The sequence below is a fragment of the Macadamia integrifolia genome, unplaced genomic scaffold, assembly GCF_013358625.1.
Source record: "Macadamia integrifolia cultivar HAES 741 unplaced genomic scaffold, SCU_Mint_v3 scaffold1062, whole genome shotgun sequence".
In the NCBI taxonomy this organism is placed as follows: Eukaryota; Viridiplantae; Streptophyta; class Magnoliopsida; order Proteales; family Proteaceae; genus Macadamia; species Macadamia integrifolia.
In genome coordinates this window covers 123,404-140,017 of record NW_024868071.1, presented here as the reverse complement: position 1 = coordinate 140,017, position 16,614 = coordinate 123,404, and the positions used below count along the sequence as shown (strand labels likewise).

Here is a 16,614-nt window from a genome sequence, read left to right as displayed (position 1 = left end):
ATGTATTGCGACTTACCAAAAGGTGACTGCTTTCGTACCCTCCGTGAGGTGTTACTACAATCGAAACCTTTCAAATGTGATACTTGCACATTGTATTATACCCTCATGAATGTGTGAGAGGATCTTTTTCCGTGATAGGATGCAATAAACCGTCATTGTGGGGATAGTTTTTAAAGAAAATATTACTCCCTTTGTTCCACAATGACTTTCAAGTTTTCTATAGTTATAATTTGGAAACAATTTCCAATTAATTTTTGGATGCTATTTTTCTAAAATAAGTAACTTTTTTTATGGATAAAAAAATTAGGGCAAAAGAATCATGTCCAACTGGCACAAGAAACACTAGCCTGTTGGACTAATGAGAGAGAGCACACTAGCATCTTCAGCACCTTGAGCGCGGGGAGCAACGTTGTCTTTTCATGCACACCGTCTCTGGGCTGCGCAAGCAAGACAGGGCTCTTTGAAGACATTGTTTTGAAATTAGAACATCTAATAGGTTATGAATTACCTAAACCCATTACTTAGTATTTAGAACATTATTTTAATAAAAATAGGAGGGATGTAGTGATATATAGTTAAGTCCTAAAAGTGCATCTCAATCAACCTTTTAAGATTTATCTACGCCAATAAAAGGAAAACATGGTTTCGATTTAGTATTTGTTTTTTTCAATGGTCCTTCATCAGTTGAGCTATTTTCGGTCCAGACTCAGTTTTCCATATATAGAAAGGAAAAGGTGTAAACAAATATTGAATGTTATCTGATTTTTTCAGTTTTGGTTCAAACGATCAATTTTCATTGGTCTAGTTGGTTTCGATCTTTAAACAAGTTCCTAAAAATTAAAATCAAAACCAATTCCAAACTGATTAGGAATTCAGTCAGTTGGTTTCACTTTGGTTCAATCAATTTGTTTGGTTCAATAGGATCAATCTCATTTTTTTCTTTTTAACACCCCTAAGCCAAATGCAGGGGTAGTCCCCTTGGCACAATTCATTCACCAACACCCAAGCCAATCCTTAGAAATATCCTCTTAACTGTTTCCTAGTGCAATCAGGTCGGGCTGGCTTGATTCAGCATAGTTTCTGAAGATCCAGGTCCATTCTGGGGTCCCTAATCTTCTCTGGCCCGGCCTATCTTTACCCCGATATTGGGCTGAGATATCCTCGCCAGGCCGAGCTCCTCCGGGCTCAAGGCTAGGTTGGCTGGGCTGGGCCCAGATTTGGCATTCCATGGTTTTGGTTTTCTTGTCATCAAGATGTCATGGCATGTCTTGCTTCTTTACCCAAAATGTTTCTCACTCTATACCTTGTGTTCCAGACCTGAATGTATTGTGCATATACAATCTAACTAAAACCAATATATGACCTTCCACCCTTGAGCATACATTTTATCAAATTCTTGCTTTGGTATTTCCCTTACACAGCAAAAAAGGCCAATGAAATAACTGTTTCTGGTCTGAAACTAAACTTCCATTCACTATAGGTTTATAAACCAACTCATAATCTTGAAAAGAATACTTCCAAAATGCAGGCATACAAAAAAGATAACCTGCTTGCATATGGTGCCCATTTCGAAAACGCTAGATCTATGTTCATGGCTTTTATTACAACAGTGCCCACCTAGGGCTGCAATCTGAATGATAGAACCTTCATCATGCAAACAAAAGAAAAAGGATCAGGATATTACAAATTGGATCACATTAAATAAATCCAGATAGAAATCTAAGCCACAGGTAAATGATTGCCATGATCCACTTAGTCAATATCCCGCGGAAGTTCCTGCTTAGAGAAATTCATATGCCACTACAAGAGAAGTATAAATGCTTTCAGTATATGTTTCTGTTGTTTGGGTACTGGTTTGTCTCAGCAACTGATTTTGTTTCTGTCATTGGCTTCTTTTTTAAGAGATGAAGTGCTAGGAAGTCTACCAACAGGAAAATTGTTTCCAGGATGTGCTCTCATCTGTATGTCCTTATCAGAAGTTTTAACTCAAAATTCAGTCAGGGGAAGTATACTGCAAAATCTTCCAATGGAGAAAGCAGACATGGTTGTGCTTGAAGGAGGATTCTGTAGTAATATCTGTTCTTTCGGTTTTTTAAAGCCTTCAATGGTGTCAAAACTTGGACCTGGAGATTCAACATGTATATTACCAATACTTTGGCCCTTTAACAGAACAAGATGTTGAGTTGAATAAGACACTGTAGAAAATATAGCCTGTGATTTAAGCAGAATAGTGAACTAATTTGGTCCCTATCTCGCCCCCCCCCCTTCCCCAGCAAAACCAAAAAATAAAAAAGGTGCAGCACATGGATGTTAATTTGAGGTATTCAAACTTTCAAACCAAATATAGAAGGATCATAAAGCTATTTTAGTCATGGCTTTATCAGAGATAATGGGCAAAAACTTGTACCTAAGAAGAGAGTAGCCACTTCTAGCAAGAAAAATGGAAAAGACCTTATAAGCTAGTAAAAAAAAGAGCAAATTATTTATATACGTGCCTATGGGTGTGTAGTAGTTTCATATACAAATCTTTCTGTTTGTTGCAGCAGCAGCGATTTTTTTCTTCGGTTGACATGCAGCAGTGATATTAGTAGTGGTACTATAGAGTAGTGTGATAGTAGTAATAATAAGCGTACGTTTCTGCAATGATCGGTGTTGGAATCTGTGTCCGACGAACACATCTCTCAAGTCCTATACTGACGTGCTATCTTAAGAGTGCTAAAACCTTTTTTTTTTTTCTGACATCCCTCCCACCCACCCTCTCAAAAAATAAAAAATAAAATAAATTGAAGCATTTGAACCAAGTTAAATCACGATTCACCAGTCTTCAACCTGTCTTAAACTATCCACAATACAAGTGGAGTAAAAACTGAAAGTTATATATATTGATAAACTGTTAAAATATTTTATGTACAACATCGCACTACTATTTTTTGTAAACACATTTTAAGGGAGACCTTTAAAATCCCTTCTTTTCACCTTTCAATAAACCTTTACACATTTTTTTCTATTGAAATATGGTTAGCAACATTAATTTGAATATGCAAGCAGATAGTAACTGCTTCATAACAGAAACTAGGCTTGAACAAGTTAAATGCTACCAAGGTTTTAGATTACCTCCAGATGTTGGGAGATATGGAAGAACTGGATTTATCTTAGCAGGTAGTGACATTCCACCTCCAATGAGACGAGATGAACAAGACGAGATTTCAGGCATTTCTTCCTTAGGCATAAAGCTTTCAACGTTTTGAGACTGCAAAAATGTTCAGGAAAAAGATTAGATGAAAGACTGGAGGCATGGACTCTAACGAATTACACCACGACAAAAATGATCATTGGCATAGACTAACTAGACTGAACAATTGCATTCTATGGAAGAGGGAAATCAATTTTTATGCAATTTGATGCATTGGACATGTAAGGGTCTGGCACATCGGGCACATGATAGGAAAAAGCTACAAAAAAATGGTACAGCCTTTTCTGATATTTCTCTCTTCCTCCTCGGGTCTCTGTACATATATTCACTTAATTTTCATGTCTTATCAGCTTCTCAAAGTGTCTATACGCAATCCTATATCCAAGCTCGATGGTATTATCACCGACTCTATTGGAATTAGAAGGCTTTCTATCCCATTCCAAGGTTCCGATGTGTTAAGTTTGTCTCGAATTCTCTACTCCGACATGTTTTGGTGGCGACCTGAATGGGAAGTTTTCTGAGATCTGTGATGGAAGCAGAGGCGTTGGGAAGATAGGCCCAAGTCCGGAGCCAAGCACTGATCTCATATAGGGGTGCGGGGGCGGGGGTGTATGGTTCGACCCCCGACTTGGAGGAGTATATAATGTACTATAGTTTTGTTGAGCAAGTCATTGTAATTTGGGGGTTTTTCAAGCTAGGGTTTTAGAGCGAGTTTTCTCACCGCTGCGTGATTATAATCTCTCTTCTACATAGTGAAACATCTTCTTCTTCGCCCGAGGATGTAGCACAGTCTAAGGATTAAAGTATCGGTATCGGTCGCCATATCAGTCGGCCAAAATTAAGATACGTATCGGAGGGTATCGTATCGTATTAGAGATACGCTAAGATACGCTAAAGATACACATATAAATGGATAGGAAACATTTTTTAAAACATTTTTGTATAAAGAATTCGTTAAAAAAAAGCTATTCATAAGATGTATTATGCATAAACACTAAATTGATGGTATCACACTAATAATTCAAGGTTTGTAGTTGTCCTATAAATATAAAATCCTTGTTCTCAACCTTGATTTCCACTTTAGTTAGAGAGAAATATGGCTGGCAGCAACTTTGGAACAAAAACCTCTCAAAAATCATGTTTTTTCTGAAAAATTACCCATTTTGGCCATTATATGACCATAGCACACTGTATCGGTACATACCGATACTCACCGATACGTACCAATACATACTAAAACGTACATTTCACCTTGATTTTATATTTTTCATAGAGTTGTATCGATGCATATCGTATCGTATCGATGTGTATTGGTGGTGTATTGATGTATATCGGTATGTATCGTAGGATATATATTGATACGAAAGGATTTTAAAAATTTCATGTATCATATCGGTCGACTAAATTTAAGATACGTATTAGAGGGTATCGTATCGGTATCGGAGATACTTTAAACCATGAGCACACCACATCGGTGTGTGAACCTCTATAATCTCTGTGTTGTGCGGATCTGTTTTTGTTTATTTTCGTATTCGTTGGTGTTCGCTATAACATAATGTAATAATAATTGTCTAAACTAGATTTTTTTTATAAGGACGTCTCTTTATACGACCACCCTGTAGTTTTCTCCACTTGCTTTAGTTCAGGTCAGAAGACTTCCAGTTGGTTCCTCAGAGAAACTATATGTACAAGTGTACATCCAGCAACTCAAGTCAACATATCCTCAACCCAACTACTTTGCATCAGCTAAAAGAATCAGTTTCTATGACTCCATTTTATTTAGGGCTCTTCAATAAAATATTATGCCCCTGAAACTTTCACCAATCCCTCCTTGCAGGAATATTATGTGGTATTTGTTGCATATGAATGGGAAATCTCAATCACTTTCCCCCATCCTATCAGGCTTTTCAATAAAATCTTATACCCCTCAAACCCTCAAACTTTCACCGATCCCTCCTTGCAGGAATATTATGTGGTATTTGTTGCGTATGAATGGGCAACCACAATCCCTTTCCCCCATCCTATAACAAGCTTGGTCCTATCCCTAGTTCCCTACAAATGATCAAGCCAGATTCAAGTCAAGTTTAGGAACCAGAAGTCCCTGTCCCTCCCACTGTATCCCAATAAGCACCACAAGTGTCACTTAACCTTACTGAAAGTTTAAAACATTTAGAATTAAAATACAAATCCCAAAAGAAATGGCATTTTAGTAATTTGCCAAGCTGTAGGAGATACTTGCAGTTAACAACATTAAAAGTTTCTAAACTGGAGGAACTTAACTCCTACTAAAAGTTTCAAAACCAGCTCTCTTCCACAACTTTTTTTCATTTTGAAAAGTTAATTCATTTTACCTTCTTTCCATGGAAGTTCATGACAGAATGCACAAACAAATGTATGTAGAGCTCATCGATTAATGCATTTGTGAGTGTATCTCAGATGTTATTTAAACATAGCTAATTATAATGGGAGGAAAGACAATTCATAAATAATAAATCTCAAAGAAGCACCAAACACAACCAAGTATGACCTGAAAATAATTTCTTTTCAACAATCTGGAATTCTGGATGCAGTAAACATTCTAATTATTCTCAGAACTTATGTGTTGTTATAATGACTCTAATCACACATCTCAGTGTGTTATAGCAAACACTAAGAAAAACGAAAATAAACCAAGACAGATCCACACAACACACAGAGATTTAACGAGATTCACACACCGATGTGGTGTGCTATGTCCTCGGGCGAAGAAGAAGATGTTTCACTATGCAGAAGAGAGATTACACCCAAGCAGCGGCGAGAAAACTCACCCTGATACCCTAGCTCGAAAAACCCCCAAATTACTATGACTTGCTCAACAAGATGATAGTACATTATATACTCCTCCACATGTCGATCCATCGGGTCGCGGTCGATCGGCCCAACCCTTCTGCTTCCATCACAGATCTCAGAAAACTTCTCATTCAGGTCGCCACCAAAATATGTCGGAGAGGGTCATTCTTCAAAATGGGTCAAGAATTCGAGACAAACTTAACACAATGCACCTCTAAAAGAGCATGCATGCAATAAAATCAAGACAATCTATCATTACAAACAAATGAACAACATAAATTTATGCAACTAGAGCAAAGCCTAATGATTCCATGCAAGGATTTATAACTCTACTGAAGCAAACCAGTTGAAAGTGCAACAAATCAAAGATCATGAAATGGTAAAAGCGTGGAACACTACCTTCCAACTTATTTGCTTATGAGGAGAATGTGTATTTTGCAGGAAATCAGGATTTCTATGAAGAGTGTTCCTCCTGAGGATAAAGTTCAGCGAGTAGGCATTACGATCCATGACAATAAGTAATTCCTAAAGAAAGCATCCTATTTCAAAATCTGTGCTAGCAAACAATGGAAACTCACGAATATTCATTTCTGAGAGTCCTTTGTGTTGCAACATTTAGTTTCAACTCCTCCGCATCCCCAGTTTCCTGAATTAATCTGTCACTTTCTTGACTGTTACTAAATTCACTACTTTGGGACTGTAGAGACAATGATTCAACACATCTGCTATTCAAGCAAGAAGCATTGCTTTCTATGACAAGTGAGCTTGCTTCAGATTCCTCCATGGTGAAAGATACTGAGGGCTTAAGTAGAACACCCCCCAGACCTATCTCAGCAGAAAAACTTAGATCTTCCTTTTCAAAAATGAGCACCTCTTCTGAAAATGCAGCAACAGAGGATGGTTCTTGCTCCTGTAGAATATCAACAAGGTTCCTTCTGAGCTTCTCAACAGGTGACGGGCTGTGATGTCTTGTCCTTGATCTCTTTTTTGAAGGAATATAGGAATCCAAAAAATTGAACTGGACTGAACATGGATTGATATAGATGAAACAAATCAAATTTTATAATTCATTTCATTGACAAATGAAACATAAACATGATATAGATTTCTGTGGAACTGGAACAATGTAATGTTAACTCCTTTCATTTGGAACTTCCACACCTTCAAAACGACAAAAGAAAACAACAAGAAAACTAAGATACCAGGAAGGTTACATGAATTTGATTAATGACCAAAAGAGAGGGATGAAGACTTCAGTATAACACTTTATGACTTCTTAACAAAGGTTCAAGCAAATAACATAAAAATAAATGAGATTACTCAATGAATAACCTTTTTAAAATCTTAAAATATATATATATATATATATATAAGATGATAAGCCCAATTAGTAGAAGAAAAAACCCACAATCCCTTGGAGTCATTGTATGCTTGGAAGAAGTAGAGAAAGGAATAAATAGAGTGATAGTTTGATACTTCCATCCCCATACTAAATAGATGCGAAAATAGAATATCTATCTTCATTTTCTCTTCACAGAACATGGAGAAATGAATATATCAATTCATCGGATCCTAGATCGGGAATGACAGGGCTTGAACCCACACCTTCCGCCTTGACAAGGCAGTGCTATAATCGATTAAATGCTATTTTTTTAATGCATAAATTTTCCAGTCCATTCTTGTGAATATTAATGCTCTCGGATTGGTTGGCATACAAAGGATTGGATTAGATTAATGATACATATTTCGAGAATAGAGTTTGCAGGTATTTATTTCTTTCTGTTGCAAAACATGTCCATCCATATGGGCGGCAATTCACAAGGTTTCAAAGGCCATGTGAAACAGTTCATACGTGAAATGTCAACAATGTGCCTTCATGCACCCTTCAACGTAAATGTATACATCAACAATTAATAGTTCAAGCTTTAGTTTAAGCAGTAACACACATGGTATCAGAGCAAGGAGGTCGAGCATTTGACTCCTGGGAAGTGCAACGGCTTTCCCCGACACTTCTTCCCCCTTGGTGCCTGGTGAAGAAAGAGATCCCGTGTGAGCATCACGTGCAAGGACTGTGCAATGACAGGCTTGCACGTGCGAGGGGTGTTGATGTATGCATTTAGGTTGGCCTTACTTAACAGTTTGAGTTTTTAGGCTAATGCTCTAAATTGGCTGGATGTCAAATTTGATCATATACCCTCCCATATACTGGCATATTCTAACATCTATGTCTTTTTTATTAATCTTCATTTTTTCACTAAATTATCAGACATTTCTTTTTCCACTTGGCCAACTCTATTTTATCTTAAATTGACATGTGAGCAAGGAACCTTGGGGTCTACCAGTCCACAAAATTTCAATTCTATCCAATCCACCACATGAAAAATATTGGTGCTAGACTAGAGAAAACCTCTAGACCTGCCAGAATAGAAAAACTTCTTCTCGTTTTACCTATGAAAAATGAAATTAATTTAATCTTCACCACTATGTGATGTGTCAGGTGTGAAAAGGAGTCTAAAATTGTTGAGCATGAACTCTTCCACTTCCTCACTCAAGGTGTGCCAAGTTTGGCTATCATATGGCTTTTCTTACTTTGAAGTTTCATAACTTATCCTTTATGCACATCATGGTCAAAATGGCATGACTTTCTCAAGCAAACAAAGCAGGAAAGACAACAGTGTCTGTAAAGCATGCAATCTTCTTCTGGAAGTTGTGGAAGGAAAGAATATGAGTTCAACACACCTGGTGCCAACATCACTAAGTGGATATATAGAATTAGCTTCCACATCCAAGAGCCAGTTGCAGTCATTTTGAAGGAGGCATCAGTTGCTAAAGCCCCTACCAAACCAACTCGTCTAACCACAAATGCATGGATAATCTCAACTGATGCAGAAATATCTAGAAGGCCAAGTGCCATGTAGCAACCCAATCTAATAATCAGGGTGTGTTGGAGGCAATAGCTACAAAACATTGTTTTTCCTTCAAATCCAATTATTGGGGAGGCTTTAGCAATCAGACTTGAGTCTTTTTAGTGTTTGAACAGCTATCCACTTGGGAGCTTGGGAAGTGGTTCGTCTCTCAGCTAGAAAACATATTGTCCATGCCACTATAGATCCTAGTCACGGCCCCTCTATTATTTAACTAGTGGTCCACTCTGAAGAAATTTTCTTCAGCTTCCATGCAGTAAAGATCTAGAGAAGCTAGTGTGTGGCATCTCACGTTGTTGCCAATTGTGTCACATCTTATCCCAGACCTGATTTTTAAACTACCAACCTTCCAGCAGTTTATCCGATAGGTACGTGTGTTTATTCCATCTCACAGTGGCACCAAGAACACAACAGCGAATGTTACACTGCCTTTGATGCCGCCTCAAATGTCTCCCCCCACCCCCTGCAACTCAAAATTTAGATAATGGGCATCTTGTCCATCGATGGGGTATTATCGGAACATAGTAGAGGTGGAGTGGATTATATAGCTTCTTAAATGGGTCCCGGTATAAAGCTGCAGGTTCCTCCACTGAATTTGCTTCCTCACAGCTTGAAGTAATACCCTGTGCCATTCACAGGGAATTCCTATATGAGTTGAACCTGAGGTCAATAAGATAGAGGTCGAGATGTACAGTCAAGATGTGGAGCAGATATTCCAAGGAAACAATCAATACCTGGGCGTGCACAAATCCAAGATATGGGAAGGCATCAAGTCAGTCAAGGAAGCATTTTATTCGGTAGTAATTAGCTGGTGCCCTTCAGTTGTTTTGCAGTCTAATGCATACTTGTCAAGGCACCTCCCAGGGGTCTGGGCTCTTGCTAGGGTCCAAGGTGACAACACGCCTTGTTGACAATTCAAAAGTTTACAACACTGCTCAGTGTCTTGATGAATGTGTTTATCTTATATCCTATGCTTCATTTATATAGTTGGTTTTCTCATATTAGGCCATTACTAGCATAATTATATCATACAGCAGTGATATGGCTTTTATGTTCCATTTTATTATATAAGAGTGCCACATATTACATAGTCAGTAATGCACGGCTTGGGTCACCTAGTCAGCTTAACAACTATGGTCTAATGTTTTTTCCTATCGAGCCTGTACTTCAGGCCTGAGGCTTCCTGAGTTAATAAATATGTTTTGGCACCAAAAAAAAAATATTTCCAGGGCAATGCTTTGTCCCCATCTTTTTGTTGCCACGGCAATGCCAAAGAGAAAACAGAATATAAAAGTAGAAGTGCCACTACTCACATTGACATACCCCAGAATTGAGGCTCCAATCAAATAGGTTAACTACATTAGGCAGAATAGCAGTAGATAGATAATACCCATGAAAAAACCTTTCAAATAAATAACATGAAGGCTATCCAAAATGTTATACTTTGGAATTGCTGATTATTTTTAAGGTGCATAACAGCCTTCAGTATGTATATCATTAGTGCCACAAAAATCTGACTACCAGCTATATATAAGCAGTGCAAAAAAAAGAGAAGAAACTAAGCAATATGAAAATATTTCAAATATTGATAAGCCCAGTAATAAGGACTCTTAAAATGAAATGCTGCTTTTATCAATGCAAATATCAGTAATGGTCTCATGGGATGTTAATTATGAGGTATCCACGTACAACAGAGTTAGACAAGAATGATAAATCTTAAAACAGAAAAGGTCTAGAAATAACCTGAGATCTCATTCCCCCCCATGCTACCTAACTGAACACAGCTCTCAGAGCATGATATTGCAGACCCTGAACTAGATCTGTTGCTTGTATCATCTTCAAAACCTGTTGGACACGGATCATATCCTGCAAACTTCTCTCGCCTTTCCATGTCAACTACATTATCGGCTTTCATACATAAATTTTTCTTCTTTGTCCTTAATGGTACTTTACACTCCTGAGCATCACTGGAGTCCTCAGTATCAAGAGGTTGGAAAGTACGGGCATGTAGTGGAGTATAGTTTTCAAGTGTGCCCTTTGTCCTCCATCTCGATCCACAGGCATTGCACAACACTGGCTTTCCTGGTGGTCCATTCCTCCAAAGTGGAGTGCCTATGACATTGTGCCATGCATCAGCATTAAAATATCAAGTAAATAAGTAGGAGAATAATTTCCAAGGAGAGGAATTATTAATCACATGTTCATCATAGGCATTAGGTAGAATTATCAGATTGTATTGATGCTAGCTGATTAGAAGGAAATAAGCATATCCGTTAACAAGTGTAGAGTGATTAAGAAAATAATCATCATCAAGTGGAGTAGAATGGAAAAAAAACCTATACAAGTACTAGGAATAAAAATAAATTTCTGGTAACATGTAAAAGATTAATATAATACAGAACGTTGGTTCATCAGATCATTCATGAGATCTTTTTGATAAAACAATGCAGAAGAAAATTCAATTTGTTAATACTTCTTGCAATGGCCTGATACATGTCAGAAAATAGTGTTTAACAGCCTAGTTTAATCCCACGAATAGAGTTGAAGGGATGAAGTGCTTACATATTAAACTATTTAACAAGGAAGAAAAGAAGACATTGTCAAAGTAAATGAAAGTGTGCACACACATTTATTTATCTATAAAACATATTAAACTATTTAACAAGGAAGAAAAGAAGACATTGTCAAAGTAAATGAAAGTGTGCACACACATTTATTTATCTATAAATATTTCAATGTAAAAAGGAAGCCTATGGTATTCACCTCTGCCACAACAGAAGATACAATCAACTACCAAAGTGATACTACTTCAATGGTTTGGCAAAAATCATTCTGAATAGTTTTATTCGGTGCATTCAGTAACAATCTTTTACATCCTATTACAAAACTTAATTTAAGACAATGTTGCCAAGATGTTTATCACAAACTTGCAATGGACCTTTCATGGGGACATAACATCAGGAGATTCTCAAAGAGTAACCTGGATAAAACAAAACAATTACTCAATGCGTAGGCAGGATTTAATTAATTTCAAAGTAAATTAAACCCAATGGAAGCTGTAAGATGACTATGATAGTATGGATTTGTTAATCTAACATCTCTTATATAGCTGGATGAAGCAGGAACAAAAGAGGAAGACTCTGGTAGGGAAAAATAGTGAAAGCAAAATCTTAAGAGGAACATCACCTCTCTTTTCCTCCCTCAATTTCACATACAAAATTCTTCCAATAAGAAATGCTAAAAAGGGTGAACATTGCACAGCAACTACCCTTATTTTTTTTCATCCTTACTTGACCTTAGAGCATTCACTTTGGTGGTCTAGCCCTCCTACTATACTTTGGGCACTCTAACCACCGCCTAGTAAATACTTCAGGATGCACCTCATACATCAGTTGATACATACTGAAATATTAAGATGTCAATTTATCTGAAATAAAAAGCACTTCTCTTCTAATACTAAACCCAGCTATGCATCCCAAATGCACAGAACCATTTAAAAGAAAGAAGAAAAAATAAATAAATAGAGCATTCAATTAATCTCATGGCTTAGATGCCTAGCAAGTTTAGCTACAATGAAAAGAATCTCCAACAGTAGATGGCATGTCACAATGAAGTAACCTTCATGCCTCTATACATCAAAAATGAAACATTCAAAGAATAAAATTAACACCAAGAGACAATTAGATTCAAAAATTTGGGGAAAAAATCTACAGAATCAAAATCCAAGGAACAAAGACAGAAAACAATAAGTGTAGGCCAGAGTAAAAAACTCACTTGTAGTGCCACAGTGACAACAAGGCCCTTGTTTGCCCATGCAAGTCTTGTTACTCTCAAGATTAAACCCCCAACGAATTTCAAAGTCTCAAACCAACACCATTATACTGAAAATCAGTTCCAAACAGAAAACTATAAAATTGAGGACAAAGGAAAACCAGGAACAGCAAAAATACGAAGCAAATTAAAAACTTGCCAATTAACAATAATCCATTTGAAAAAAGATTGGCTTAAAGCTCTGAATCAGTAAAGAGCCCAAAGAAAAGGGTATTACTAGTTTCGATGAGAGGCCAAAACAAATAATAAACTTACCCATAAGAAATAAGCAAATGCAATCCCACTTTTCTTTCTTCTTTTTAATTTCTTATTTATGTCACAATCTCATTCTGGGTGTTTTTACCCTTCCTTGTAAGGAAAAAGGTTGAGGATCATTTTATATACAAAGGCAAGACTATCTTACAGAAAAGAAAGACTCAGTGCCAATTAAGGGATAGGAAGGGAAGAACAGCTACAAGAACCCAGAGACAGAGGAGGAGAAATTGATGATATGAAGAATGGCTTCTGGGTTTGCTCTATCTCTCTCTCTCTCTCTCTCTTTCTCTCTCTCTCTGAATGTCTTGATGGAGTTTTAGAGAACCAGGGGGTATTATTGGTGGAACGATACATGCTCCACCAGTTTTACTCCTTTTTGAAAACTCACTCCATCATTGCTTCCATGCTTTCTTCCTTTTCAGTTTCTTAGGATTTCTAGGATTTCGAAATTTTTCTCAATGCTTGCGGATTTCCATATATAGCCATTGAGAGTATCTTTCCAAAAGGCCAATGGGGGTGAAGCACACAGTCAAAAATTAAAAATTAAAAAATCTCTTGTGAATTGTGATATGTTCTTGGCATATAACATATCTAGTTCGGTATCGGATTTAGATATGAAATCGGTCGAGACAAATCTGGTTCCGCCTGTATCGGACAGATTTATCCTTGATTTCATTTAAAATTTAATTTTTTTTTTTTTTTTTTATCGTTTTAACTTCGGTTCATATCGATCCATCAATACAGGATCGGCCAAGAATCGATATCAGCCAATCTGTATCTGAAATCAATACTTCAAACATAATCTGGATCGGTCTTGATCGATTCCAATTTTGGATTAGGTTGGAATCAGCTTCGATTGGTATGGATCACCCTAGTTTGGGATCGGTCTAGTATTGGCATAGATTTGACTTTTATTATTAGGGAGAAATAATACTACCTGGTTTCTTTTTCCACGATCGTGTGGATGCTGCATGAGTGCTTGGGCCAGTAAGAGAGCATGCATAAGCAACCAACCAAAGGCACAAGGATGTCTTTTTCACGGTGTTCTATGCACGTAGAGGGTGCAACAGGTAGCATTCTTTTCTCTTATTATTATCATTATGAAAAAGTAACCTTGCATGTTAGCATGGCTATGCCCAAACACAAAAGGAGATGCAATGACCTCCCTACCACCATGAAATGTGAAAATCCCTCCCATATCGATGCTCCCTTATGCATTTTAATTGGCCTATGTTGGCATAGGGGCCATGGTACCAAGCAGAGAAACCTCTCCCGAATTGAATTCCATGTCCAACTTTGTATCGTATACCAGAAGTCGTCGTCAAAATTTGAAATTGATGCCATTACCACATCGTTTAGTTAGCCTAGCCTCATAGGCTAAGCATATACACATTTATATTCGATCAACTGGTTACTAGTCTATATCGGGTCAAGTTAATCAAACTATAATCAATCTTGAAATGGGCTTAATTGAGCTATAAACAGGCTAATCAGATTTTAAAGCCTAAATAATAATCAGTCTAGGATTGGCACTGAACCATTTACGAAATGGTCAATCCAATTTCAAGCCTTATATGATCAGTTATAGTCAGGCCTACTGGTGTGGGCCAAATTTTGACACTCCTAGCTGTAACGTAATCCTAGTTTGCCTCCCTCCCCACTACTTCTTTGGCTGCCTCTGTTTTTTTTTTTTTTCTCCAGATCATTAGGAATCAAGATCTCACAATCTAATCCCGATTTTTAAAACCCTAGTTTAGCGCCTTCATTCCCATTCTTGATCAAAATGATTAAAACTCCCCACTTCATAGATAACGAAGGATAGTGCTAAATATGTTAAGAAATTATTTCTAAACATGTGCAACTATTAATACTATTGATATGTAATAGTGTCAATTTAGAATCAAAATCGGTCATTTAAACTAAATTGAATCTAAGTACATTGGTTTGGTTTTTATTTAAAAAGCTGAAATCTTTTCTCAATTTAATTTCAGTTTCATGACTAAAACCGTTAAACCAAACTGAATTACCCATTTTTGAATTGCATAAGAAAGCCGATAAAATTATATTCTTTTTCAATATTTCAACTAATGTGGATGATAACTTCTATTTATTCTTTTTTTTTTTCTCTCTCTCTAATGGTTTAGTTCTATTCATTCAATGTTTGGAAAAAGTATAGTGAGTTATGATCCAACAAATAAGATTCTTTTGTTGATGAAAATGTAAAGTATTGACCTATAAACCTAAAATATAACCTAATTCGAATATGAAATCAAATAAAAATTGAAACTGCACCAAATCGGTTCAGATATGCAATTTTGCAGGAAAAAAAAAAAAAAAAAAAAAAACACTGACCAAATGACCAAAATACCCCTAAATTGGCAATTTGCTTTATTGCACATGACCTAAAGTGCTAAAAACATTGACAAAACTATGGTATATGAATCTTGTTGTTAGAACACTAAAAAAATTATGTATTTCCAACATTTAATGATACGAAATTAGGGGAAATTAACCAAAAGATCAAAATAAAAAGATTGGGATGCAATGGGATTGTCCCCATATCCATACAATTTAGGTTTTACAATAGGATCAATGGCTGATGTGTGCTTGTGTGCGAAGTGTTTTCCTCCTATTGATGTAGGTAGACATAATCTATCATACATTAAAAGTGATGATGATGTTGATATAAATGTCCGTTAACCGATATATCATTTTATAGAAGAAATACATTAATTTGATGGAATGTTTGTAAATGGACATGCAAATCGAAGTCAGGTCACACCAATGGTAATTGCAGACTAGAGATTCCATAACATAATGAATGAAACCTCATCAGGCTCTGTCATAGGCTTTAGACATATCAAATTTTTAAGGTTATAAACATTGTAGCAACTTAATCATAGAATAATTGATTGAAATGTGACCAACTTGTGCTAAAAAAAAAAAAACCTTTGCTTCTTAGTGGTTTTCAAGGCCAAGTAAATTTGCAGTTGATCCATTAATTTCGAAAGAAAGAAAATAGGAACGGAATTTCCATACTTGTGAACAACAGAACAATTTGTTGTTCTATCAATCATGTTTTCAAGGTGTTCTTTCTTTCGGTTCTTTTCACCAAGATAGAAGATCGTGTAGGAGGATTTACCACAATCCTCCATCCGATATTTGCCCTATGTAATGAATCACTACAATACAAGAGAGTTCAATGACATACCATTCACCATTCTCGAAGAATTGAAATCTTGAACACCAGCCAACTCTTGCAATCCTTTCATGGATTCAAAAATCCGATGTCCATGTACTTGAAGGAGGACTGGTTTCTCCACTATATTCCTCTCTCAAATGCCTCTTATTCAATGGTAATGAAAATGCTCATATAAATTAGAAGGGTGACCAAATCTCCAATTAATAATTGTAACCACTTAACAAAGGGGTTGGTAGACTAGTAAAAGGAAGCCCTTACCCTATCACCGCTCAAGTTGGTTGATTGTGAGTTCGAGTCTGCATATCCCACTATCATTCATTGGTTTTGAGGAAAGGGTACTTGTCGTATAGAGGCTTTGGCATGGGGGCTATGATCTCTAC

General features: G+C 36.7%; 1 protein-coding gene across 4 annotated transcripts; it reads right to left on the bottom strand.

Annotated features, from left to right (window-relative positions):
• Positions 1-1,381: 1,381 nt before the first annotated feature.
• Positions 1,382-16,395, bottom strand: LOC122062520 (GATA transcription factor 26-like). Of its 4 annotated transcripts, none has more exons than XM_042626159.1 (7): positions 16,244-16,395; positions 12,721-12,827; positions 10,690-11,058; positions 6,601-7,045; positions 6,422-6,494; positions 3,115-3,250; positions 1,382-1,644 (listed from the first exon to the last, which is right to left on the bottom strand). In XM_042626159.1, exons 2-7 carry the CDS (start codon positions 12,758-12,760, stop codon positions 1,475-1,477), a joined length of 1,233 nt encoding a protein of 410 aa, XP_042482093.1. In that variant the 5' UTR covers positions 12,761-12,827; positions 16,244-16,395; the 3' UTR covers positions 1,382-1,474. The 4 variants fall into 4 exon arrangements, with proteins under 4 accessions (XP_042482093.1, XP_042482092.1, XP_042482095.1 ...); XM_042626158.1 differs by lacking the exon at positions 16,244-16,395 and adding an exon at positions 13,033-13,556 and having other exon boundaries at positions 1,383-1,644; XM_042626161.1 differs by lacking the exon at positions 16,244-16,395 and adding an exon at positions 13,033-13,552 and having other exon boundaries at positions 1,516-2,160.
• Between the last annotated feature and the right edge of the window lie 219 nt (positions 16,396-16,614).

Bases quoted from the DNA above. Each gene is read 5' to 3' on its own strand.
- LOC122062520 (XM_042626159.1), bottom strand. From the start codon at position 12,760: ATGGGCAAACAAGGGCCTTGTTGTCACTGTGGCACTACAA. The intron at 6,495-6,600 runs GTGAGTTTCCAT...CTTTATCCTCAG, and splicing joins ACTCTCAGAAATGAATATTC to GAGGAACACTCTTCATAGAA. The intron at 3,251-6,421 runs GTAGTGTTCCAC...ACATTTTTGCAG, and splicing joins ATAAGCAAATAAGTTGGAAG to TCTCAAAACGTTGAAAGCTT.